This window comes from Phytophthora sojae (genome assembly GCF_000149755.1).
Source record: "Phytophthora sojae unplaced genomic scaffold PHYSOscaffold_19, whole genome shotgun sequence".
Lineage (NCBI taxonomy): Eukaryota > Oomycota > Peronosporomycetes > Peronosporales > Peronosporaceae > Phytophthora > Phytophthora sojae.
In genome coordinates, this window is record NW_009258133.1 from 27,869 (window position 1) to 52,897 (window position 25,029).

The following is a 25,029-nucleotide window of genomic DNA, read 5'->3' on the forward strand; positions in this document are numbered from 1 at the left end:
TAGATCACCCACCTTACAGCACTAGCTATCGAAGGTTGAGCGCTTGCATTGGGGCGTTTGCGAGGCAAGGTAGTCTCAGCTTTTGATTAGGGGAAATCCGAAAACTACGTTAGTAGTAAGTAGTTTCGAACTGATTCCAAAATGTATCCATCAAGTGCAGTAATCACCACAATAGAAGTTAGTGTTAACCTTGTAGACATTTAGCTGTGTAGCTTCATAAACGCTCGCAAAGGTCATGTATCCCTTCGTGAAGTCTAAAAAGGATGAAGATCACTTTCTATTCTGTAAGAACTTTTGGCTTTGATTTATGTGTGATAGATTTCCAGATTTCCTATCAAGCTAGGGGCCAAATCAGCTAAATCTACGCGAATCTAGTAAGCTATTGAGCGGATATTGGGCAATAGCAGACGCACGCACGTTGACATGCGAAGGTCATTTCTCTTGTACTGGGGACCCCCGAAGAATGAGGGAGTGGACACCTCCCGACGGATTAATTGCGTGACCGCAAGCGTAAGCGTCACCTGGTGCAACCTTCCTGTCATTTTCATTTTCAGTGTGTTGTATATTAAGTTCGTTTAGCAAAGCTAGCGATCTTCAATAGCCTCCCCGTATAATGGTCCATACGCGTCTATTCCGGCATCCGGGTGCTCCAGGAGCACCATCAACACTGCTGTTAGAAGTCGGTGTCTTGTGAGGGCTCGACGAGCTGACGTCTGGCCGGCAGAGGTCACTGTTAAGCGAGGCGCAACCTTCATGCTACACTAAGGAGAAGGATGTCGGCCGAGCAGGTTCAACGGCAACTTTCAGCAAGAGAGATTGAGGCAGGAAATGCACATCAACATCAACAGCCCCAAGCCCCAGCTTCAGACAGTGAACTGCGGCCAGCGTGATATTCATGGGTGTATCCCCGCAGGGCGTCCGGCCTTGAATCACGCGGGCCATAGTTCTCTCTTATCACGGCAATTCGCACCGGTACCCACCATCGTTTTTTACCACTGGTGTTCCCAGCCAAGTCGAAGACGATCTTATTGTTGTTTACGGTCACTGGTATGTCTGAACAGCGAAATTGCGGCTTTTGCCGCTTTTAACTGGACGTCCCTTCAATAATGTACAGGAATCTCGGGAAAAGGATAAATTCGGTTTTTCTTGGCGATTCTATCGTTGTTCAAACTTTGCATAAGGCAAATTGCCAGTTTAGTAGAATTTTCGATAGCAACTTTTAGCCAATCGCTCGTGTTTGTAATATTGACCGCAAGCTACTGAGGGAGAAATGGAATTGTAATTCAAGATACGATACCAGCAAACTAAATCCGTGCCATATTCAGCTCATTTAACGGAGGCTACTAAGCCATCTCGACATGGAGGTTGTGTCAGTTTAGTAGATATTTTATCAGGGAGTTTGTTTTAAAATACCAGCTGTTGGCCCCCTTGCGACTTGAATAATTATATTATTAACGAATCATGGAAGCTATACGCGAAATACTGTCTGTTCATTAGTCAATCTGACACTTTACTAAGCTGGCAATTTGCATTATCTACTATGCCCATTAAAGGAGTAATACCAAAGTGGCTTTTTCTTACCTTGCCCCGGCGAGACCATCACCGAAGTAATCTATTGGACACGCGCGACTTTTCGCGTTACGAAAGCCTGTAGTCAAAATTCACTACGTCTAAGTATGGCGTCTTGCAGAAGAACGTAAATGCTGATGAAGCAGAGGGGTCTCCGCGCTGAAACACGTCAGTACCCCTTTTAAGTATTAGTATTGATGTATCCCGTTCCGAGATATGGTTTTGATCTGACAAGCACAGGACTGAACGAATTTATCTGTTTCTCGGTAATATTGTACTTCGCCTGTTATTGTGCTTTGAAGAAGATTTGCCGGTCCAATTTAGTGGTTATATCGATCTAGCAACAGAAATAAAGTGAGGCCATAAAAATGCGAGTCATCACAAATCCTGCACTAAATCGGGCTCCCACTGGACAATGCCTTGCTCGATTTATTAGCCTCATATCTGCCACCGATCAGCAACGGGTACGCCAACAACAACGCGTGTGTCGAGGGGCATTCGACATAGCCTTACGTTTGTTGCTACAGAGGGGTTCGACGTCGCCCGGGCTAAAATCTTTCGACTGTTGTCTGGAGCTGAGTTTGGGCCCATACTCTGCGCAATCGAAGACGAGAACGTCTTCATTAAGGCTACCAAAAATGCACGGCAGCAGTACTTTAAGGTTCTTTCCGTTGCAATTTCGAGGAGCTGTTGAAGCATCGATGGGCGTACATTACCGACGATGATATCGTGGCTCTGGCATCCAACGAGGAGTCAATTCATACGCAGTTTGTGTTTGGGGTTTTTGTCTATCTCACCCCGGTGGTAAGGCCTACTCATAGGATTCGTCGGGCGACGGCGGATCGAGTTCATGCCGCACCAGCGGAGATCGTGACTTTACAGGCAGAAGGTAGAGAGCGGTTCGGACCAATTGCCACCCACCATTTAGCTATCCACCGCGCCCGCCAACCTGTAGGCACTCTGTTTTCGATTCCTGAGGACAATACGATGCAAGAAACAAGAGTCCTAGACGCAGCAGTAATAATGATGGAGGATACCGCTGCCGAACCGGAGGAAGATATCGTGGAAATTGAAGTCGAGCTCTTTGTCACGTGGGTGAAGATGCTCGTGAAGCGCTCGACCCTACGAGAAGCGGTGGGCCTCTCCCAACACGACATCGTTACCACAGGGATTTTCCACGGTTTTCGCTCCGATGCCACAAGGCGAGGACGCCCCGGAAGAAGACCACGAAATGTCTGAAAACTAAACAAAGGCAGATTTCTTGGTGGATAATACAGAAACTTCAACGTTAATTGAACTTTGTGTTCATCGTCACTATTAGTTTCGTGTTTGGGTTGTACAATAAACTCGGAAAATCGGAGTTTTTTGTCATAGTAGCCACAGTGCGCATATAGAGTTAGTACGCCCTTCCGTTTGCTTGGGTGGTGACTTCAACAGCAGGAAAGCGTCTCCACACCCAGCACCAAAGCTGGGTACAGCGGAAAGATGAGATTTGTCTTATTCTGAACCCAGCGCTTAAGTAGCCCAAACCAATCCTCGATTGGTTTTAATTGAGGTGAGAACGGCGGAAGGTAGAGCAGCCTCGCTCCAGTTTGGTGGATGGCCTGAACAAAAAAATAAAAAATATATTTGTCAGCTTAAAAAAGTGTCGAAGTTATCAAACAGACTTACCGATTCTAGCTCTCGATACATGTGCGTTTTCGCATTGTCCATTACAACTATCGAACGTGGTAGCGGTCAGGGGTTCAGAAGAGGTCAGCGTTGTTCAACAAACGCTTTATGAAAGGAGTTTCTGGAGTAAGTACCCTCAGTATAGCCCCCGCAACAAATCCACTATGGCCCAAAGCTGCCAAAATAGACAACCGCTGACCGCGACTGAAAGGTAACGGTACCGCTGCCTTTTTATTCTTTTTTTACTACGCGTATCGCCAATAGGCGTGCCGCCAATCTTTTGCGGTTTCGTCAATAAAGAGCAATTGCTCTGAGTAAGAATACATAGCCTCTAATGAGGCGAGGCCGATGAAACCATTATCGCCCAGGGGGGTCGTATAGCGCAGCCCAAGACGGTTCCGAATAGACTTGAGAGTCAACAGCAAGAAGATAGACCCAGAGATTCGCAGCCGCAAAGCTTTAAACCCTGAGAATCACACTCCTTGGTTGGCGTGGGTACCTTGTGTAATCCCTGTCGGCTCGTTTGTCTTCGACGGAACGGCACTCCACCGGTAGTAAATGTAGCCTTGAAGAAGTGCGGGAGCGCACGTCTACTTCAGAACGCACTTCCACGCCAAAAGGCAAACCCAGAGAATCGGATCCCCTGAAACCCAGAATATCACGAATTCAGGGTCCAGGATTTCAGTCAACTCCGGGACTTGGACTCAGAAGAAACCTTACCCAAATGCCCTCCTAGCTCGATAAAAACCAACAAATACAGAGTATACAAACACTACAACTAATATTCTTTTGGACCCTTGGACGGTGGGTCACACACACACTAGGCTCACTCGAGTCTGAAATTCAGGGGCCTAGCTCCTCTGATACTCACACAAACGCGCACCACCTCCAATAAAGGAGGAAAATACAATCACTATCAGTTACCTTCCCTTCACACAAGCAGTCAATACAAAATCCTGGAGGCGACTACCTAGCACCCCAGAATACCCTCTGGAATAATATGAAATGGGCTACCACGAGCACAGCATGTGACCCAACTAGGATATGGAATAGATGGATCACTCCAGGAAGCTCAAGGCCGTCGCTGGTCCCCACCTAATTGGACTTGAGTTGATGGAGCCCACACAGACGGCTGTCCTTCGCCGTTAATGTGCCCTTAGCGTCCCGCGGTCGTAGTCTCGGGTCCTCCGGATTTCCGTCGGCAGGCTTGGCCGAAGTCACTTGCGCACTACAGGGTAAAAGGAACTCTGTTTTTCTTTTATCAGCTACTTCACTCTCTTACTTCTCTCTCTTCTGCATTCTTCTTCGGGCAAATATATTCTGTTCACTATGCTTCGGGTCAAATGTCTTGTCTTGAGTATGCCTTGGGTTCAGCGGTCCAACCTTGCGATGGGCTTTCGACTCCATTGTCGCACGGCGTCGAAAGTGTCAATTGTGGGTCCTTAGCCTTAGTTTAGTATGGTGCAGGGCTCCCTCTCGACTCCTCTAAAGTATCCAGTCTGCGCATCCATAGCGGTTTCTTCAAGGTCACGCATCACTTTGATTGCAGACTGACTTCGAACTGACTCGAATCCCTGAGAATCAGGTGACACTCAGGGTCATCTTCTGAAATCCTGGGAATTCTGAGGAATCTTGGGGAACTGTGGGGATTCTTGGGTGTTGGCTTGGGAAACACTTTTAAGTGTTTACCCAAGGACCCAAGGACTTAAAAGTCCAGTATAGAGAGTCTGGATTTATGGTCCAAACCCAGAGAATCATCTTTGGAACTCTGGGTCACCTGCACTCAGGGAGGTGAACTCTGGGTCATCGTGCGGCACTCTGGGTTTCCGTGCGGCACTCTGGGTAACAAGTCTGCTGCATTGCAGGCTCGTGTGTATCTCCACAAAGCCACACTTTTAGCGGGGTTAGCGGCCTCTTGCGCATGATCTTGGTGGTAGTGGGTTGATTCTCAGGGTAATTTGATCCTCTGCGGCACTCTGAGCCACAGCAAGATGAGGTGTACTCTGGGATACATTCGCCAGAGACACTTTCCGCCCGACTTTAGGTACTCATCGTAAGGGAAAGTCCGCGGCTGGACTGAGTGTTTTCTGAAATCCTGGGCGTGCACTCCCAGGATTCACACTTCCAGCCAGTTGGACCCATCTGCGGTCAGGCGCTGAATTCATCCCGAGAAATCTTTTCTCTCTCACAGTCGCCATCCATGTCACACGGGTACAGCCGCGCCGTATCCGAGTCGTCCACCAATCAGCATCCGATACAAACACCAAGTCACAGAGGTGACGGCACATCGTCGGCAATTTTGTGGGGACCGCCTCGTGTCACTAACTTCACCTTGTACGCATGCACTGCGTGCGGCACACACTCTCTTGCCGCTTTGGTTAGCACCTTTCTCGTCAAGTTCATATAAAAATATAAAGCTCTACAAATGGTACTCAGTGAAACATTTTTCCACCAAAGGGAAGGTGCGCTTCATAAAGTCCTGTAGCTCCTCCAAATAGAATGTGAGATGGTGCTCAACATACTTCCGCATACGCTCCACAACGTCACACGGCCACCGTGACGAGCGGGTGGTTCGATCGTCATCTTCTCATACTCTCTTAGATAAGAAGAAAGAATACCATATCTAAATAGTTCTCACACTAGGTCTAAATATGTCACCTACGTACTGTAGGGAGATGCCATACACATGAGCAAGAAAGACAGCGCGCCAGCGTAAGTCGTGAGAGTACATTGTGCACTTTTGCAGGAGAGGAGATGTTCGAGAATGACGAAAATTGTGGCGATTGGTCCTGTCCAGTAGGTAGTGTCCGATAAAAGTTGCTCCATTCTCATTCAAAAATCAGTAATATAGGTTCACACTTGTTATATAGTATACTCCCTAACGCTGACATGTTGTGGCTATCGATGTTAACTAACCGTGAGTTAGTGGCTTGTATTTTCACCTAACATGTCAGTGGCGTTAGAGCGCCTGCACCAAGCGCTGCATGGGGGCGACACGAATGAAAGATTTATCAAGCTGTACGCATGAACTATGAATCTGCCACCCACTTTACAATATCTACTTAGAGACTAGGGATCGCTCGCGGTGGTGCCTACCAGGTGCTTGATTTCTCGGACAACCAGCTGGCCAAGGTGTACGCGCGATACCGTGCTCTTGGAAGCTAAGATAGGATCATTTTCGAAAGCGAAAACCCGATTTTATTAGTTGTGTTTCTAACCACTGGCAACTCCTGCGGCTGCGAAGCAGCCGCAGCATCTTCCCGGTAGTTCGCATCAAAAGTGTAGATTTTAGATATGAACCGGCATGGTTATACAAAAAATAATCAATACAAACTTTGCATGAGATCTGCGTGCAACTACCAGTTGTGGATCATACCTTCGGTTTTTTGGAGAAATATTTTTAAGATACAAGAATGACCGGTGAAGGAGAACGTTGTAGCGGTTGGTCCCAGGTCATAGCTTATTAGAGTTCAAAACAACGTCAGTGTTGTGGGGTAGCTTAGTTGATGAAATCGGTACCGACGCTGAAGTTGGTGGGAACGCTGAGAGCACCATGCACACGGCATGAGATTCGCCTTGAATGGCGTGGCGTGAGCGGATATAGTGCTGGTAGCGAAGGAACGAGGGATCCGATGCATCAGCATTCAGCTACTAAGCTCATGAATGGTGTTGCACACGACGGTAAAGCGGTCGTCTATGTTGAAGCCTCGAATGCAGGAGTTGTGCGAGTCTTTTGATTCATATACTACGACCAGGTCGCATTAGGAGGAAACCCATATAACTACAACGCCAGTGGTGACTATGGTGCAGACTCTAACGCTGAGGAAGGAGAGAGTGGCCAGCTTTGTGGCCGCGGACAAGAACGGACTTGAACATGAAGTGCCTGTGGGTAAACGCCAGTGCTTCCTAGTACCCTTCGCGCTACATCAAACTTATAATCTTACGCACGGTACTGTTGTAATCTATTTGCGTGTTGCTGGGACGACGCCACAGGTAACATCCACGGAATATATCCATATATATATAGGCTATACCAATATGCAGGTTATGTAGTTACACGTTTAAGCCTGGAATTCTAGCAAACGCTGTTTGTTCTGATTGCATGCAGTAAACCGAGTATGGCGGGAAATGGAGGAAACTCAAATTCAGACCGGGAATCCGATCGTCCCTTAGCTCTGAAAATAAATTTCAGAGAACAACGAGCCGAATTGCGGTTATCTACCAACAAATCGGGCGGCTATAAAACTAATCTGCGTGGTGCTCTATACAAACCGAGGTACAACTTGATCGAGGTGCATTTTTTATGAAGAGCTTCAGATTTAACTCAGTCTCGTACTTAACACGTAATGCCCTAGTAGACCACATGGTCACTACGGAGGGGGTCTTGATGGAGTAATGCTATCACTCTCAAATTTGGCGCAAGTGTTCACATAGGTCCCATTAGAAGTTTGAAAAGTTTCGGCGTCAAAGGCCGTAAGGCAGAGCTACAATGCTGCTGTAAGTGCCGAGGTGGCACGTTGCCCCCAAATCCTGGTGTTATAGTTTATTTTATGCACCGATTATACGGCTTTATGCACTAAAAACGTGTTTTATGTTACATGTGTAAACGGTTGATTGCGATATATGTGCTTGACGTTACCGCGCACGGCGTCGTCTCCCAGAGACGTCTTTTTCGGCGAGCTCGTTCTCAACAGCTAAGCCAGCAATACAAACGCGCCCGATGGGATCAATTTGTTATAATACTGTAAAACCTCTAATTGTGCCCCTGGGGTACTAAGTTAGTGCCCCACCCACGCAAGGGGGTGGGGCACTATTAGAGGGTGGGGGCACTAGCAAAGCATTACGGAACGCCGATCAAATACCCCAGCCTTGAAATCCTCGATTAAGACATTGCGGCTAAGATATCCAGTTCAAACTCCTTTCGTAATCATTTTTCACCCTTGATCTAGATGCAAATCGGCTAGTCTCAAGTTATATACAATAAAGTGTTCAGGAACTCTGTGGTATAACTCGTTCTAGATGAGTGCAATCAATGACGGTCATTAAAAGGATAGTATCTTCAGCAATCAATGCGTACAGCTCATCCTATGCCAGACCTGCTACAAGAAAACTTCACGTTGACAATAAGTTCCATGTTCTAAGGAGAGGGGGTACTAAGGTTGGCGGGGTACTATATTTTCTATTGGAAAGTGGGGTACTATTAGAGGGTGGGGTACTGTTGCAAGTCCCCACCCAAGGTGATTAAAAATGACAGGTGGGGTACTAAATGAGGGTGGGGCACAATTAGAGGTTTTACAGTAGCAACGTCTAACATCAAATAGCACGATTGAGGGCTAGTAAACTACCGGATTAAGTTGCGTTTTCAAATTCCGTAAAAAGGGGCCAAAAACGGCGCGTTATTACAGGCACTGCGTGTTAGGCAATTAGAGCATGATTATAAGGCAAAAAGACAAAACGATTGCATAGCACAATAATATATGTTGCATAAACAAGTCTAGCGGAGCCTCTCTTTATACAGGTTTAAGCCGAGCCCGTGGGGCCGCCAGCCTCGCTTCTCTCGGGGGGGAGTTTGCCAAATTCGTGATCTGTTGACTGTTCTTGTTTTAAAATCTAAATCTAAATGAAAATACGGATTTCAGATTATACTACTAACGTAAAAATCTCACTGACGACGTCCATATTGAACACGCGATCAATTGCTTATCGGCCAGGGAATACCCGTGTAGTGACCCTCACCCTGCACATATTTAAAAACCTAAATATTTCAAACAGATATCACATATTTTGCCATTTGAACTCGAGGTCGACATGTCTTAGTAAGTTATTATTTTACCATTTCCATCAAGGTGTATGACTGAAGCCCACAGTGTAGTGAATTTTGGCAGATGCCTAAAACTACGTAAGTCCCAATTGCAACAAACGTATAATCATCAACGACTTGACGTAAAATTACAGTGTAGATGACGCTAATAGCACATTACAGCAAAACAGCAGGGGGAAATCTGGGAACCCGAAATGGATCGCCGGGTACGTGCGGGTGTGGCCCGCTGGCCCAAAGTCCACGCGCTCAATGTAAATGGGTGACTGACTGGTTGTCCTGGACAGCTCGTGCCGACGACTGCACCATCACCGCACATTAAGCTTGTTGGGCGGACGCTACAACGCTGCGAAGCTGCCGATGTATTTCAATCGAATTGAAAGTTGTAAAAAAAATATGTAAGCAATTTTACAATAGTAACTAACAGTCCAAAGCTGGAAAAACTACAGCCTCGAACATCATTTTCGTAAACTTAAAAACGCCGCTCCTAGTGCTATACAATAGACACTATTTACATGCCAATAGCGATCGAGGGGTCGCGTAGCTGCAGCAAACCCAAAGCACGACCGCGCGGTAGTCTCCATGGCGAATCCAGTGCCAAGCAGTTCAGGCAACGACAAAACGACAGCAAGTTGAAGTTCCTCTAGCCTTGCTTTCCGCTGCCTACGATTTAGAGTGTGTCAAGAATGTTAATACTCAGGACTGCAGTAGAAGAATTTCCTGGATTGACCCCTTTGTATCTCGACACCTCGACAGATTACTACATGTTTCCGCTTCAAACTGAGGCTATCTAACAGCAATAAGATTCTATCGATAGGTACATTAACCTCACAGAAACCATTAGCCTAAAGAAACATTCCTAAAGATTCCTACATATAAGATAATCGGCATGACAGGCTCTACAGTGTTTGATGAGCGATCGAATTGGGACGGGATCGGCCCGTTTAATACTTTCAGCTCCAGAACTTGAGTGATCCTAAAAAAATCCCTCCCTGCTGTACTAATTTGACTGGATCAAATTTAAAAGGGGTGGATGGTACCAATATTTTTGTAGGCCAAACGGTTGCGTCAACATCTATAACGTCATGCTTCGCCAATATCCTCCTTGCTAAACATGGACCATTAGGAAACCATAACATCGGGTTTATAATCTAGCCTGATCGTAGGCAAAACCATAACAGATTTTCGTGGAGCGTTAGTTCCTCGGTTGATACCAATACCCCCATACTAATAACTCTAGTCTATCCGATAGAATTACTTCTTGGGTTTAATTAGAAAGGTGCCAAAAAGTAGCTAATTTGGCAGGATCTATCCACCACTAACATATATATTCGAAATCCAGGGGTGGCTTAAAAAAAGCACCCCTCGCTTCAAGGTGGATTGCAGCGTTCAATACTTAATTACGGACTGTACGGACTGGCCAATTGCTACCCTTAAGTGGTCCATTAACCCTATGGGGTACTAACATTTCTGACATGTTACTGCCTCCCCTCGTGGCTATTTCTGTGATTCACTTTTTATAATTACACAAATTGCTACAAAATAAGTCAAAACTTGATGTGATGAGCCTTACGTCAAGCATTTTCTTGAACGGCCACGTCAGCCGCAAGGTTTTATAGCACGGGGGTCTGGGCGAGCAACCCCAGCACACACGAGAACATTTTTATTAGGATCAAGAGAAATAATTATTTAAAACCCGGTTGCAAAACTAACAGAGCTCGTGCATACCCTTCGCAGCACATTTTAACGTGACAGCGTGTGCAGCTTTACCGACGCTAGTGCGAAACGTTTCAGCCGCCTCTGGAGGCGCCCATGCAGTTAACACATCAAGAAATTGGGGCCACAGCGACAACCTCTCGACTAATGGAATTGGAAACTATAATAGGCTTCCACAGTTGGAGGAGACGTACTTCATAAAGTCTGAATTTCTTTGGTATATGGTGTAGAGCATTATGTGTCGATAGGATTGTCTTTGATGCCAATGGTAAAGCGTTTTCTGGCACGTGGGGGCTCCGAGGTGGATCAAAAGTGAAATTTCTGGAGGTGGCCCGTGAATCCCGCTGTATACGCCTAACCGATCATTACAACAAATGTCGACACAGCCTTTTGTTAAGTTGCAGCACGCGGTGGTGGCTGCAGCTTGTGAGTGATGGAGACCAAGAGACTACGAGCAAAGACCGAGAACGACTCGAAGAAGATCCAGGGAAAGCTGACAGTACGAGACCGCGGTAGTCGTAGCTTTAGTTCTAGCCTCAGTGTCAAATTCGCAGCGTCGAAGAGAGAGCGGCACGTTCCAGGGGCGCTGGAAGCAGTAAGGGATCAACAAGTTTATTTTATTTCCTACTCGCACCGCTAGCACTCGCACTCCAACAGGGTTATGAGCCCAAACAAGTCATCGTGGGAGGTGGAGGTCTCGGAGAAGACTGGACCTCCTGTCCGATGGAGCGGTCAGAACTGGCCGTACTACCAAAGGCCCCTGGAGCTCGCGTTTCACAAGGAAGACGTGTTCCGCGTTGCAACCGGGGCGCTGGTGCGCGGCCCGAACTGGTCCCTGCGGCAGGTGGCTGCGTGGGAGGATAACCAGAGAACTATCCAACGTGTGATCTTCGCGTCTGTCAACACGGACTTTGGTCAGCGGTTGATGCAACACACTGACGGGACTTCGATGTGGGCGTTCCTGTGCAACCGGTTTGATGGCGCCGTAAATGGCCAGACCCGAGCTCTAACCAAGCGACGACTGTACGCCGAACTGGAGGCGGCACGATGCAAGTCCAACAGTGACATTGAGGGGCAACTCAACTCCATGATCCGACTGCGGACACGGCTTCATGCCGTTGGAATGGCACTCGATGACACAGTCTTTAGCGGGATGCCAGTGTCGTCTCTTCCTGCAAGGGATAGGTTTGATCGTCTGCGTGGGCTCGTGGAGTCCGGGCTCGCCTGCGTTGATATGCCTGAGAAGATGGACGAGATGGCGATCACGTATGACAAGGCCAACAAGGCAGATCTGCTCCTGTCGCGCGCCTTTGGCAGCAACGACCGCTCGCCAAACCCGGCCCAGCAGAACCAGCCGAGGACCGGTGGTGGTGGTGGCAACGGAGGCCCCAAAGGGCCTGGAAACACCCAGCGGGAGGAGTCTCAGCGCCAGCGTGACGAAAACAGGAGGACCGGAAAGTGCTTTGGCTGCCACAAGTCTGGACACGCACGACGAGACTGCCCAAATGAAGGAAGTAGTGGAGGCGGGCAAGCTCACCTGTCGTATACTGGTCACGCAAATGCCTCCGTAGACCAGCAGGTTGCGGCTCGAAGTGGTGGCGCTGGTGGCGCCGCCACGCAATCTGGAAAGCAAAGTGGTCCTTCAGCAAGGGCTGAGGGTTCCACAAGGGACGATGGAGGCGCTGCGGGGATGCGGTGCCATGCGTCTACAAGCACAGCAAAGCAGCACGGTGACACCAAGGGACTGTATACGCTGAGCAAGAACCTAGCCACGGCACTACAAGCACCTCTGAGTCCATGTGGTCTGTGGATGTTCACGACCCACAACGAGTTCCTGCCTGGTGAGCGGAACCCGCTGGTCCCTGAAGCGATGGTCAACTACGCGCTGCGCGATGGCGTCGCAGATCTACAATGCTGGCATGAACGATTGGGGCATCTGTGCCACCAGCATGTAAGGAAGATGGTCGACAATGACTTGGTGGACGGTATGATGCTGCGTAAGCGGCAGTTCGCCACCTGTGAGGCGTGGCAACTAGGCAAGCAACGCGCGAAGACCCCACAGAAGGTGCTGGACCGCGGCGTGACTGAGAGGAACCAGCTCGTCTTCGCAGGCCTGCTGTTCCCGCCTAAAAAATTACTGCACGAGGTTTAGTGCGGTGTTAGTCGTCATGGACACCTACACGAGATTCGTCACGGTGTATCCTGTGAAGACGAAGCACAAAGACGACGTGAACCCGCTGATCAAGCGGAACATCGTTTGGGCAGAGCGGTAGTGTACCGGCTGTAAGGTGAAGACGATGTTCACAGATGGTGGATGAGAGTTTGTCAACAACGAAATAGCGGCGTGGTACCAGGCCAATGGAATCACTCACACGGCGACGCCGAAGAACTCGTCCAGGCTGAACATGGTCAAGCGGACACACCAGACGCTGACCGGCGTGATGAAGTCCATGATGAAGGAGTCCGGGCTACCGACTTCCTTCTGGGTGGACGCCCTCCACTATGCAGCGTACTTGAAGAACCGGTCATACTCAAGCCCAATCGATCGCACGCCGTACCAAGCCATGTGGGGCAGGAAGCCCGACATCCACCACGTGAGAAATTTTGGCGCACGCGCCTACGTGCACACGAAGGTCGGTCCTGCACGACACAAATTCGCGGACAACAGCCGGGTTGGATTCATCCTTGGCTACCTGGAGGTGTAAGGTGTACTTCCCCACTGCTGGGACTGTGGCGTTTGGTGGTCAAGTGACGGTGAATGAGCAGGTGCTGTACAAGGACCGAAAAGGGCCCGTGTTTGATGAATCTGTATGTGACTGGGCTGTCAAGCAGTACCCTGACCTGACTAGTGCGGGGTGTAGAGATTACGACCTTCCGGCCGTAGGGGGGCGAGGTGATGACCGCTGTGCTACTGACGATGATGGGCCGGAAGCCGGAGAGGAGCCCGTCGAGGTCGAGCTCCGACGCATCTTGGAATACCCGCATGCAAGCTGGATGGACCGAGAGCCGCCTCAATTCAACGACGGCATTGTGTTCTCGAGAATTGAGCCGCCCTTCAGCCGAGAGGATGACGGTCGCAGCCGCAATGCTAACCTTGGTCCCCCTGCTGAGAGTGCAAGTGGTGACGCAGACGATAGCCATGACGTTGAAGAAGTACCTGTCGCCGAAGAGGGCCTGCAGAGTAGCAATGGGAACGATCGTGCGGTGGATGAGACCCGCAAAGCACGAGCCGGAGTATGAACATGACGATGAGCAAAGCGAATCAGTGATTGGGGATGACTTTGAAGATGGCCGAGCACGCGGCGAGCAAGATGATTTGCCGTCTGAAGACCTGGAAGCCCAGAATTCGAGTGACGAGGAAGGACCCGAAAGTGATGCTAGTTTCCGGTGGACCCGCCACAGATCACAGGACAGCGGTGTCCTCGCGACGACGAATCATCGGTGATCAGGGGAGAAGCCCAGCCGAAACGGACTCGCACTGGTCTCGTGTGCGTAGCTGATGGCGATGCTGAGAATGGAGATGACGAAGATTTAATGCGGGAGTTTACTGTGTACGCTGCCATTGCGTTCGTGGCGATGAAACAGGAACCCCCACAGCAGCGGCTGTGGCACGAGTCTGAAGTCCGACTGCCACGGGGCGTTAACCAAGCAATGCGGTCACCTCAGCGCAAAGAGTGGTGGGCCGGAATGGAGAAGGAGATGGCTGCTATGCAGGCAAAGGACGTGTTGGAGCTCGTGCCGGAAGATGAAATGCCAGTTCGAAAACGGGCGCTAGAAACAATGTGGAGGTTCCAGTTCAAAACGGACAACGAGGGCAACGTGATTCGGTTCCGCCCTCGCCTCTGCGCCCGAGGCGACAAGCAAGAGCCCGAGGTGGACTTCTTCTCGATGGAGATATTCTCCCCTGTTGCCAGGATGGCATCGTTCAGGCTCTTCGTGGCCCTCTGCATTTTACTTGGACTGGATCCGATCCAGTGTGATGTGGACACGTGACAACGAGGCGGTTCTCAGTTTTTCGCCGACGACATGCCATTCTAGAAATGAATTGGAGCTTGTATTGGACGACAAGTGGCGGATGAAATGGATACGGCGCGGCTGTACCCGTGTTACATGGATGGCGACTGTGAGAGAGAAAAGATTTCTCGGGATGAATCCAGCGCCTGACCGCAGATGGGCCCAATTGGCTGGAAGTGTGAATCCTGGGAGTGCACGCCCAGGATTTCAGAAAACACTCAGTCCAGCCGCGGACTTTCCCTTACGATGAGTGCCTAAAGTCGGGCGGAAAGTGTCTCTGGCGAATGTATCCCAGAGTACACCTCATCTTGCTGTGGCTCAGAGTGCCCCAGAGGATCAAATTACCCTGAGAATCAACCCACTACCACCAAGATCATGCGCAAGAGGCCGCTAACCCCGCTAAAAGTGTGGCTTTGTGGAGATACACACGAGCTTGCAATGCAGCAGACTTGTTACCCAGAGTGCCGCACGGAAACCCAGAGTGCCGCACGATGACCCAGAGTTCACCTCCCTGAGTGCAGGTGACCCAGAGTTCCAAAGATGATTCTCTGGGTTTGGACCATAAATCCAGACTCTCTATACTGGACTTTTAAGTCCTTGGGTCCTTGGGTAAACACTTAAAAGTGTTTCCCAAGCCAACACCCAAGAATCCCCACAGTTCCCCAAGATTCCTCAGAATTCCCAGGATTTCAGAAGATGACCCTGAGTGTCATCTGATTCTCAGGGATTCGAGTCAGTTCGAAGTCAGTCTGCAATCAAAGTGATGCGTGACCTTGAAGAACCGTTGTGGATGCGCAGACTGGATGTAATGGGCCTACCTTGGCTCACTACTACGACTTACACGTATGCGCACGTGTATGAGGAAGCATAGGTTTCATTTACTTGAGTTAAGTATACTCGAGACCCACGAATATACTTTAAACAAGATAAAGACTCCAAGTAGCGGGTTTTGGTAAAAGATGAGAACTGTTATTTTTGTTTTATGTTTCTGACTTCCTCTAAATGTAATATTCTAAACTAGGAATCTGCCAACGGCTGGTTGGCAGGATTCTGCTAACATGCAAGTCACTCATTGGCTAAAAGATGCTGCTTTCAGCCAATAGGAATCCTAAATGTGTATGGACCACCCGTCGTGGTGATCCTAAATGTATGTAGCCTTTGGTGTGTCTACACCAAGGTCGAGAAAGTCTTTCAAACCTCTAACAGACATCGCATCTGTTAGAGTAACAAGTGACTGTAGCCACTTGTGCGTGTAACCCCGTTACACTGGATACTTTCGAGGAGTCGAGAGGGAGTCCTGCACCATACTAAACCAAGTCTAAGGACCCATAATTGGCACTTTCGACGCCGTGCGACAACGGATTCGCAAGCCGATCGCAAGTTTGGACCGCTGAACCCAAGGTATACTCAAGACAAGACATTTGACCCCAAGCATAGTGAACAGAATATATTTGCCCGAAGAAGTAAGAGAGAGAGAGAGAGAGAGAGAGAGAGAGAGAAGTAGCTGATAAAAGACAAACAGAGTTCAAGTTTCCCTGTACTGCGCAAGTGACTTCGGCCAAGCCTGCCGACGGAAATCCGGAGGACCCGAGACTACGACCGCGGGACGCTAAGGGCACATCAACGGCGAAGGACAGCCGTCTATGTGGACTCCATCAACTCAAGTCCAGTTAGGTGGGGACCAGCGACGGCCTTGAGCTTCCTGGAGTGATCCATCTATTCCATATCCTAGTTGGGTCACTTGCTGTGCTCGTGGTAGCCCATTTCATATTATTCCAGAGGGTATTCTGGGGTGCTAGGTAGTCGCCTCCAGGATTTTGTATTGACTGATTGTGTGAAGGGAAAGTAACTGATAGTGATTGTATTTTTCCTCCTTTATTGGAGGTGGTGCGCGTTTGTGTGAGTCTCAGGGGAGCTAGGCCCCTGAATTTCAGACTCGAGTGAGCCTAGTGTGTGTGTGACCCACCGTCCAAGGGTCCAAAAGAATATTAGTTGTAGTGTTTGTATACTCTGTATTTGTTGGTTTTTATCGAGCTAGGAGGGCATTTGGGTAAGGTTTCTTCTGAGTCCAAGTCCCGGAGTTGACTGAAATCCTGGACCCTGAATTCGTGATATTCTGGGTTTCGGGGGATCTGATTCTCTGGGTTTGCCTTTGGTGTGGAGGTGCGTTCTGAAGTAGACGTGCACTCCCGCACTTCTTCGAGGCTACTTTTACAACCGGTGGAGTGCCGTTCCGTCCAAGACAAACGAGCCGACAGGGATTACACAAGGTACCCACGCCAACCAAGGAGTGTGCTTTTCAGGGTTTAAAGCTTTGCGGCGAATCTCTGGGTCTATCTTCTTGCTGTTGACTCTCAAGTCGATTCTCTGGGTCTGCACCCTAGGGAACAGTCTTGGGCTGCGCTATACGAACCCCCCCTGGGCGACAAAGGTTTCATCGGCCTCGCCTCACACGGCGTTCCTGAACGCGGCCCGAAGATCATCCACTACATTCGGCGCATTCCAGGGTTCCCACTTAAGAAGGGAAGGGTGTACAAAGTGAAACACGCGCTTTACGGGATTCACCAGAGTGGTCGCGAATGGTATGATGAGCTGAACTCGTGGTTGGAAGAGCATGGGAAGAGTCGCTGCGTCTCCGAACCTTGCCTGTATGTCTGCAGCAAAGGGGGCGTGCTCGCGCTCTTACTTGTGTGCGTGGACGACCTCATCTGTGGCACGAACAACGAGGCATGGAAGGTGTTATTATTTGCGGAACTGAACACAAAGTATGGCATTAAGGACCAAGGCAGACTGCACAGCTACCTCGGAGTGCAGGTCGACCTCACGGAGGAAGGTGCCTTCCTGCACCAAACCAAGTACGCCAAGGATGTGCTCCGCAGATTTAATTTTGAAGGTGCGAGAGGCTGCAGGTCCCCGCTAGACCCGACGATCAAGTTGCGTGCGGTTGTTGACGTGGATAAGGAGCCAGGTATTGACTACCGTGCTGCAATTGGCTCACCGATGTACATGGCAACGGGTACTAGGCCCGACCTGGCCTTTCCGGTGGGATACTTGAGTCGGTTTGTGGAGAATCCAACAGTTCAACATGGTGGTGCACTCAAGCGTGTGCTTCGCTATTTAGTAGCTACAGCCGATCACGGTATCTTCTTCAAGAGGGCCGAAAGCTAGGAGTACGTCGAGGCTGGATGCTATCAAGATTGAGGAGTATTGCGACTCTGACTGGGGAAACTGCCCTGAGACCCGCAACAGCGTCACGGGCTACACCATGTTGGTGGCTGGCGAACCTGTTGCCTGGGCAGCGTGAAGGCAGACGATGGTGGCGCTAAGCACGGCGGAAGCGGAGTACGTAGCATCGTGCGAGGCGTGCATGGAGGGACGTGCTTTGGCTAACGTGCTGACGGAAGTCCTGCCGAAAACGAGAATCGACTTCACGTTCGGAGTGGACAATCAAGCGGCGATTACATTGGCATCGAATCCTACCTACAGCAGGAAGGCCAGACACATCGAGTTGAGGTTCCACTACGTCCGCGAACAAGTCGCGCAGAAGACAGTGAGAATATGGAAAGTCGACGGCGATGTCAATCCCGCTGGTTTGTTCACGAAGCCGCTCGGATACCCGCGGCTCACCAAGATGAAGCAACTAGTCGGCATGCACCCCGAGTCCGAACCTACGCCGCGCGAGAAGCAGCGCAAGATGTACGGCGATGGGCAGCGGCGCGACAAGCAGCCGAAGAGCAAGAACGTGGGTGCGGGCTAGTTCCGAGGCTCGTAAGCTGAGTACTCGGAGGGAGGCGTGTTAAGTTGCAGCACGCGGTGGTGGCTGCAGCTTGTGAGTGATGGAGACCAAGAGACTACGTGCAAACACCGAGAACGACTCGAAGAAGATCCAGGGAAAGCTGACAGTACGAGACCGCGGTAGTCGTAGCTTTAGTTCTAGCCTCAGTGTCAAATTCGCAGCGTCGAAGAGAGAGCGGCAAGTTCCAGGGGCGCTGGAAGCAGTAAGAGATCAACAAGTTTATTTTATTTCCTACTCGCGCCGCTGGCACTCGCACTCCAACACCTTTATGCAGTACATGCCTCAAAAGGGTAACTAAGTTAACCCAATATCAGTAATTCCTTAACTTTGCACTGCCTACATCATTATACAAATTTGAGAGGAACGGTACGTACATGCTCGCCAAAACCACCAGCAAAAACATGTGGTACACATAGCAAATACAAGTGGCACACACATGGGACTCTATTACAGGAGCGTTGCACCTTCAAACGGTACGATAAAACGTGCCATGAAGCTTCCCGTTCACTAATAAAACGGGGCACGGTAATAAGAGCCGATAAAATATATGTTGCATAAATAAGAGCATCTCCAACGGTAGTGCATAGTGCAAAAATGATAAGGCGAAGTGAACTACGTAAAAACAGGACGAACATGCATGAAATAGCTTGCATTTGTTTTCGCTTCCCCAACGGTATTGCAGAAATGCATAGTGAAAGCGGAGGAGTTGCCCCAGAACAGTCAATGCAGCTGCCTTTACCTCATAGTAGAGGTGTCATCCTACTATTGCGAGAACCTGCTTGATGACCTGCACGACGATGAGACCTCCTCCTGCTTGCAAATATGGGTTTGGAGTACACTGCCACTTTGTCTTGAGACTATAGCAACCGTGAGTGTTGCAAGCGCCTTACCAAGGAAGAAATTCTGCTGTATACCTAACTAGTGCCTATACGTGTGCATTACGGGCCGATTCGTAGGGGAAAACCGGGCTTTATTCCCTACGAGGCTTCCCTAGTGCACAATCACTTTTCAAATGTTACTTCACTGTTACTTCTGTGCCCCTATCACTACACCGTTGGAGATCGATTTTTTTGCACTTGCGCATTTTCGGTCATTTTTGTGTATATTGCACTACCGTTGGAGATGCTCTAACGGTAAGAAACATCGCAGAGGTACCCAGCAACGTCAACGGGATAGCTCGAGATCTACATTTAGCGCTTCATACAGCGGCATTACCCAAGTTTGATGCAGGGCTTGTCAACCATAAAAAAGTTTAAAAAATCGAATCCGGAAAATCGGTGGAGTTTTCAATTAAAAAGAACGGTTTTGTATGGATTTAAAGTTTTTGGGGGTGCGCAATAGCTGGTGTATTAAAAACTTTAAGCTACTGCATTTTGCATGAGTCATCAGCTTCCTCTTCACCACCGGGCTTCGAGCTGTCAGAGTTTTCATCGCGCGCAGCACCTTCAACCGCAGGATTGATAGCCCCGAACATCTGCCCTCCACTTTGCTTGTCTCCTTCATCATTCTTCGCAGTAGATTCTATGTCTCGGTTAGGGACAACTGCCCGTGTCTTGGCGCCAGTGGCACTACCTGAGGTCTGACAGCTACAGCGAAAGCTGTTAGCCACGCCTGCGAAGTAACAATGGTTGCAGAGGTCACAGTGCTGGTTGCGATGGTCGCCACATCGACGACACTTGGCGCAATGTCGTCGAGGCTTCTTGGCATCTGGGCATAGGCGATTGTTGCACCACGAGTATGTGAAGTGCGCACCACAATGTGGACACGCGAACCCGTTTTCCACTGTATGCTTCACTTGCACGACACCCCCGCCCCCTTCACAGCATTCATAGCTGACAGTTGAGTCCAGCAGCTCCTGCATGTCCTTGATCTTGGAAAGATATTGCATCAAGCACACATCCCTCACCATCAGCTGGATATCGATGCCCTCGCTCGCCATCGGAACGAAGGGGTTTGCACAGCTGACGCATTTGCACTGGGCTCCACACACCAGCCCTGCCTTCACGCACGCACAGCGCGCATTACGGCACTTCCCTGTGCATTTACAGCGCACGCTTTCATCTTTCCCCTCCACTGAAGGAGTCGATGAGACCGGCGGCTGCTGTTGTGGTGGCTGTGGCTCCGGTAAAATTGCTTCAGCAGCGTGTATGGTCGTCTGGTGCAGTGACTTCTTGAATGGACGGCGTCCTGTGGGTTCTGGGACCTTCGTGGCGTACTGCAATGCACCTAGCTCCACTTTGACTCCACCGGCTGCGTCACTAGGCATTTGCGAAGGTGTCGACGCTACGGTGTTACCATATTGGACATACTCCGGAGACACGAGCGCTTTTCGCTTGTTTTTCTCATCCGCCACCCTTCGAGCAGCAAGATGCATTTGGTGTTGTGCACTCAACTCGGTAGGACCTGCAGCACTTGCCGGCGCCCCAGCACTTGGTGGAAGCTTGCTACCCGTCGAATTGCTACTATTGGAGCTCACCGCCGGCTCAGCGTGCGGTCCGTGTTGGGGGATGACACGCCATTTGGCTGGTTCCTTCTGCGTTTTATCACCGCAAGACTCGTTGTAGGCCTTCCAGTCGATTATCTCACAAGACGGCGTCCTGTAAGCGTAAGCAGTCGTTAGTGCGAGATTCCACCCTCAGTTACAGCAGAAGACGAACATATGCGTACCGAGGTAGACCGCCAGATTTCGCCCCATCCGCTCCAACTCCAGTAGCGGATCCTCCCCCAGCGCTGTAAAGCGTAGCAGGAGAAATCAGCCCCGTGAGACTCTCGGTGGATGTGGAGGGCACCAGTGTCTGCAGCCAGTTGATCGTAGCCGGCGACATGGAGGGTCCGTTGAGCAGACCCACAGGCGAAATATTGTCCACTCCACTGTGGTTGCTGCTCGCGGAGGTCGACCGGGGCAATTGCACTCGTTGCGAAGCGCCATCCGCGGATGTGCCCGTTCGCGAGAGGTCCGTCGCATTGAGCCCGGCTACGTTGTACGCTTGCTGTTGCTGCAGCAGTGCCGGGTCCGTGTCGTTGGCGTCGAGCGATCCCAGCAGGTCGATGACCTCGCCCAGCTCGTTGTATCCCCCTGCGACCTCGTTCTCCTGCAGCGTCGCCATCTCACGCAACTGCTCCGGCGTAGGCTGTTGCTGTTGCTGTTGATGCTGCAGCTGCGGCTGAGTCGTCCGCTGGATCTGGGACTGCTGCGTCACCAGGTCACTGCCCGACGGCGGCGTGATCAGCGACGTGTCCAGGAACTGCAGCACGTGCTGCATCTCCTCCTCCATGTCTCGGCCGCCGCCCAGCGACTGCCGCGCATCTTGCGCCGCGTCCATCGTCCCTCGCTCGGCGTGGGAACAGGATTCTGGTGCGAGAAAAGCATGATGACACGGAACTATTAAACTGACTTCTCATTCGACAAGGTAGTTCCACGACCAATCCGAGCCATTTTGTGCGTCACAAATCGTGGGGCAGTGACCGACCGCATCTCGGCTCTTGGCGATGCTGCGTCTACGCAGATGCGCTCGGCTTCCGGGCGTTGGTGGCAACCACGCGGCCCGTGGTCTGCACTCGCTGCCGTCCGCTGAGCTGCGCAGTCGCTTCCTGCAGTTCTTCGAGTCCCAGGACCACCGCGTGGTGCCCAGCGCGTCGCTGGTACCGCCTGGGGGCGACACATCGCTGCTCTTCGTGAACGCTGGCATGGTGCCGTTTAAGCAGGCCTTCCTTGGATTGGACGGTGGGGCGGAGGCGCGCGGATACTCGAGAGCCACGTCGGCGCAGCGTTGCGTGCGAGCAGGAGGCAAGCACAACGACCTGGACCAAGTCGGGCTCACGCGCCGCCACCACACCATGTTCGAGATGCTGGGCAACTTCAGCTTCGGCGACTACTTCAAGGAGCAGGCGATCACCATGTGCTGGCGCTTCCTCACACAGGAGCTGGGTCTACCCGTCGAGAGGCTGCACGTGACGGTACTCGAGAGCGACGAGGAGGCTCGTCAGCTGTGGAAGAAGATCGCTGGGCTGCCCGACCACAAAATCCTGCGGCTAGACGAGAAGGAGAATTTCTGGGCGATGGGCGACTCCGGTCCGTGCGGTCCATGCTCCGAGGTGTTCTGGGACCTGGGTGACCACATCGCTGACCCGGACGAACGCTTTTTGGAGCTGTGGAACCTCGTCTTCATGCAGTTCTTCCGCAACGAAGGAGAAAACGAGCTTCACGCGTTACCAAGCTGTTCCGTGGATACGGGTATGGGCCTCGAGCGTGTCGCTTCAGTTCTCCAAGGTGTTCCATCCAACTACCATACCGATGTCTTCGTGCCACTGCTGCACGAGGTGGCCTCAGTGCTGGATGCTAGTCGCTCGGGAACCTCCAGGCAGTCGTTCTCAAGTGCGCTTGAAGAAGAGCTTGACCCAAGCCAGGATCGTTTCGGGACAGGAAAGGAGATTCAGACTCTACGGATCATCAGTGACCATCTCCGCGCGACCTACGCATTGCTGAACGACGGCGTCTTCCCGTCCAATGTGGGCCGTGGCTACGTTTTGCGCCGCATTATCCGGCGAGCCATCCGGCACGCTCAGCAGCTCGGTGTTCAGGGCGGCGCCGATGGAATATTGGCTTCTATCGCTGTTCCAGGATGGAGTGAAGCTGCAGGTTTCCAGCAGATGCGCGCGATTGTTTCGAACGAAGAGAGGGCTTTTGAGGAAATGCTACGCAATGGCCGCGGTGCTATTGAGAAAGCGTTCTCTAAGGCACAACTGGCCCAAACAGTTCTGTCCGGTACAGATGCCTTCAGGCTATACGACACGTACGGCATTCCGCTTGATATCACTCAGGTGCTGGCGGAAGAAAAGGGTCTATCGGTTGATGTTGAGGGCTACGATGCGTGCATGAAAGAGCACAAGCAGCAGACGACCGACCGCAGTGCCTTCGCTGGCCATCACACTCAGCGCTCACAACTCGCGGAGTCATCCCCATCTGCTTCGGCCGCTGCACTCGTAAGCGAATTCGTAGGGTATGATCAGCTCGACGTCCCTGACTCGCGCGCCCTGGACAGCTGGTCGCTTCCGAACAAGAAGAAGGGGGCTTCAGACGAGTTCAGCGTCGTCCTCGATCGCTGCCCATTTTACCCTGAGGGAGGAGGCCAAGTGGGAGATCGTGGGCATCTTGTTGTCTCGGCGGACGACTCGCAGCGCATTGTGATCACTGTTGAGAACACGATCAAGGCCAACGATGACGCTATTGCGTTGAAGTGCACACCGCCCAAGGGTATGACGTACGCTGAGATTTCGGCTCTGCTATTCCCTGCTGATGGCCAAGCGCCTACCGTGCAGGCAGTAGTGGACCATAAGTTCCGCGCTGGTTGTGCCGTACACCACACAGCTACGCATTTGCTGCAGCGTGCGCTAAAGGCTGAATTGGGTGAGCACGTGACGCAGGCTGGCTCACAGGTCACAAACGACCGACTCCGCTTCGACTTTGCGCACTTCGGAGCACTATCCACGGACGAAATGGCTCGAGTGGAAGCGCGAGTGAATGAATTTGCAGCGGCGGAGCTGGATGTGACAACCGTTCAGCTGCCTCGAGAAGAAGCCGAGCGCAGCGGCGCCATTTGCAACTTTGGAGACAAGTACGGCGATGTTGTCCGGGTTGTTCGGGTTGGCGGTAGCAATGCTGCTGAAGGTGAAGCACCTGTATCCAGTGAATTCTGCGGTGGCACCCACGTGAATAACGCGCGCGAGGTCTTCCCGTTCGCGTTGGTCAGTGAAGGATCGGTGGCTGCTGGCACGCGACGCATTGAAGCCGTCGCAGGGCAGGCCGGCGCTCGCTATCTGCAAGCCAAGGCGCAGACGTTGAGCGAGGTGGCTGATCAGCTGTCCACGACGCCTGCCAAGGTCGTGGAGCGGGTCACGAAAATGCAGAAGCAGATGAAGCAGCTGGAAAGTCGGGCCCAAGCTCTTGGCGATGTGCTTGCCACGCTCCCATCAACGCCGCTGGCATCGGGACGCATCGATGGAGCCGTCAGCGTTCCTCTGGTTGAGTTGCACGCGCTGGATCTGCCTGGTGGCGGCGAGTTCTCCAAGGTGGTTAAGCGCCGTGCCGAGTTCCTGGCGGGGCAAAGCGCGTCAGATAGCGTGCTGCTGGTAATGCTGGGACCGCAAGTGGCTTCCATTGCCAACGCCGACGCGAAAGTCCACGCTGGCAAGCTGTTGCAGCAGGTGGTGAAGCCCCTGGGCGGCCGCGGAGGTGGCAACGCCAGCTTCGCGCAAGGATCGGTCCCGGCAGAGCTAACTCCGCAAGAGTTTGCTCGACGAGTACTGGGCGAATCGCATGAATGAATAGAAGAGGACAGATAGACACAGTGGAGGACAAATAGAAGATCGAAATGGACATCCGTGGACGTTGAAGATGGTCACTACTTTACCTCGTGATAGTGACATTTGCACAACTTTTTGTGAG

At 51.2% G+C, this 25,029-nt stretch overlaps 4 protein-coding genes across 4 annotated transcripts; 3 read left to right on the forward strand and 1 right to left on the reverse strand.

Moving 5' to 3' along the window:
- Positions 1-2,244: 2,244 nt before the first annotated feature.
- On the forward strand, positions 2,245-2,808 carry PHYSODRAFT_534787 (hypothetical protein; the record flags this gene model as incomplete). The annotated part of the gene is made up of 1 exon (XM_009541128.1): positions 2,245-2,808. A coding segment is annotated over one exon (564 nt), but the record flags the coding sequence as incomplete, so codon positions are not given.
- An 8,627-nt stretch (positions 2,809-11,435) lies between these two features.
- PHYSODRAFT_534792 (hypothetical protein) lies at positions 11,436-12,290 on the forward strand (the record flags this gene model as incomplete). Its single annotated transcript, XM_009541129.1, has 3 exons — positions 11,436-11,561; positions 11,619-12,193; positions 12,221-12,290. Coding segments are annotated over 3 exons (771 nt in total), but the record flags the coding sequence as incomplete, so codon positions are not given.
- Positions 12,291-19,947: 7,657 nt separating this feature from the next.
- Positions 19,948-21,907, reverse strand: PHYSODRAFT_342652 (hypothetical protein; the record flags this gene model as incomplete). Its single annotated transcript, XM_009541130.1, has 5 exons — positions 19,948-20,163; positions 20,226-20,291; positions 20,380-20,559; positions 20,638-21,181; positions 21,252-21,907. The coding sequence occupies 5 exons, from the start codon at positions 21,905-21,907 to the stop codon at positions 19,948-19,950; spliced, it is 1,662 nt and encodes a 553-aa protein (XP_009539425.1).
- A 166-nt stretch (positions 21,908-22,073) lies between these two features.
- Positions 22,074-24,908, forward strand: PHYSODRAFT_534864 (hypothetical protein; the record flags this gene model as incomplete). Its single annotated transcript, XM_009541131.1, has 2 exons — positions 22,074-23,738; positions 23,796-24,908. 2 exons carry the CDS (start codon positions 22,074-22,076, stop codon positions 24,906-24,908), a joined length of 2,778 nt encoding a protein of 925 aa, XP_009539426.1.
- Between the last annotated feature and the right edge of the window lie 121 nt (positions 24,909-25,029).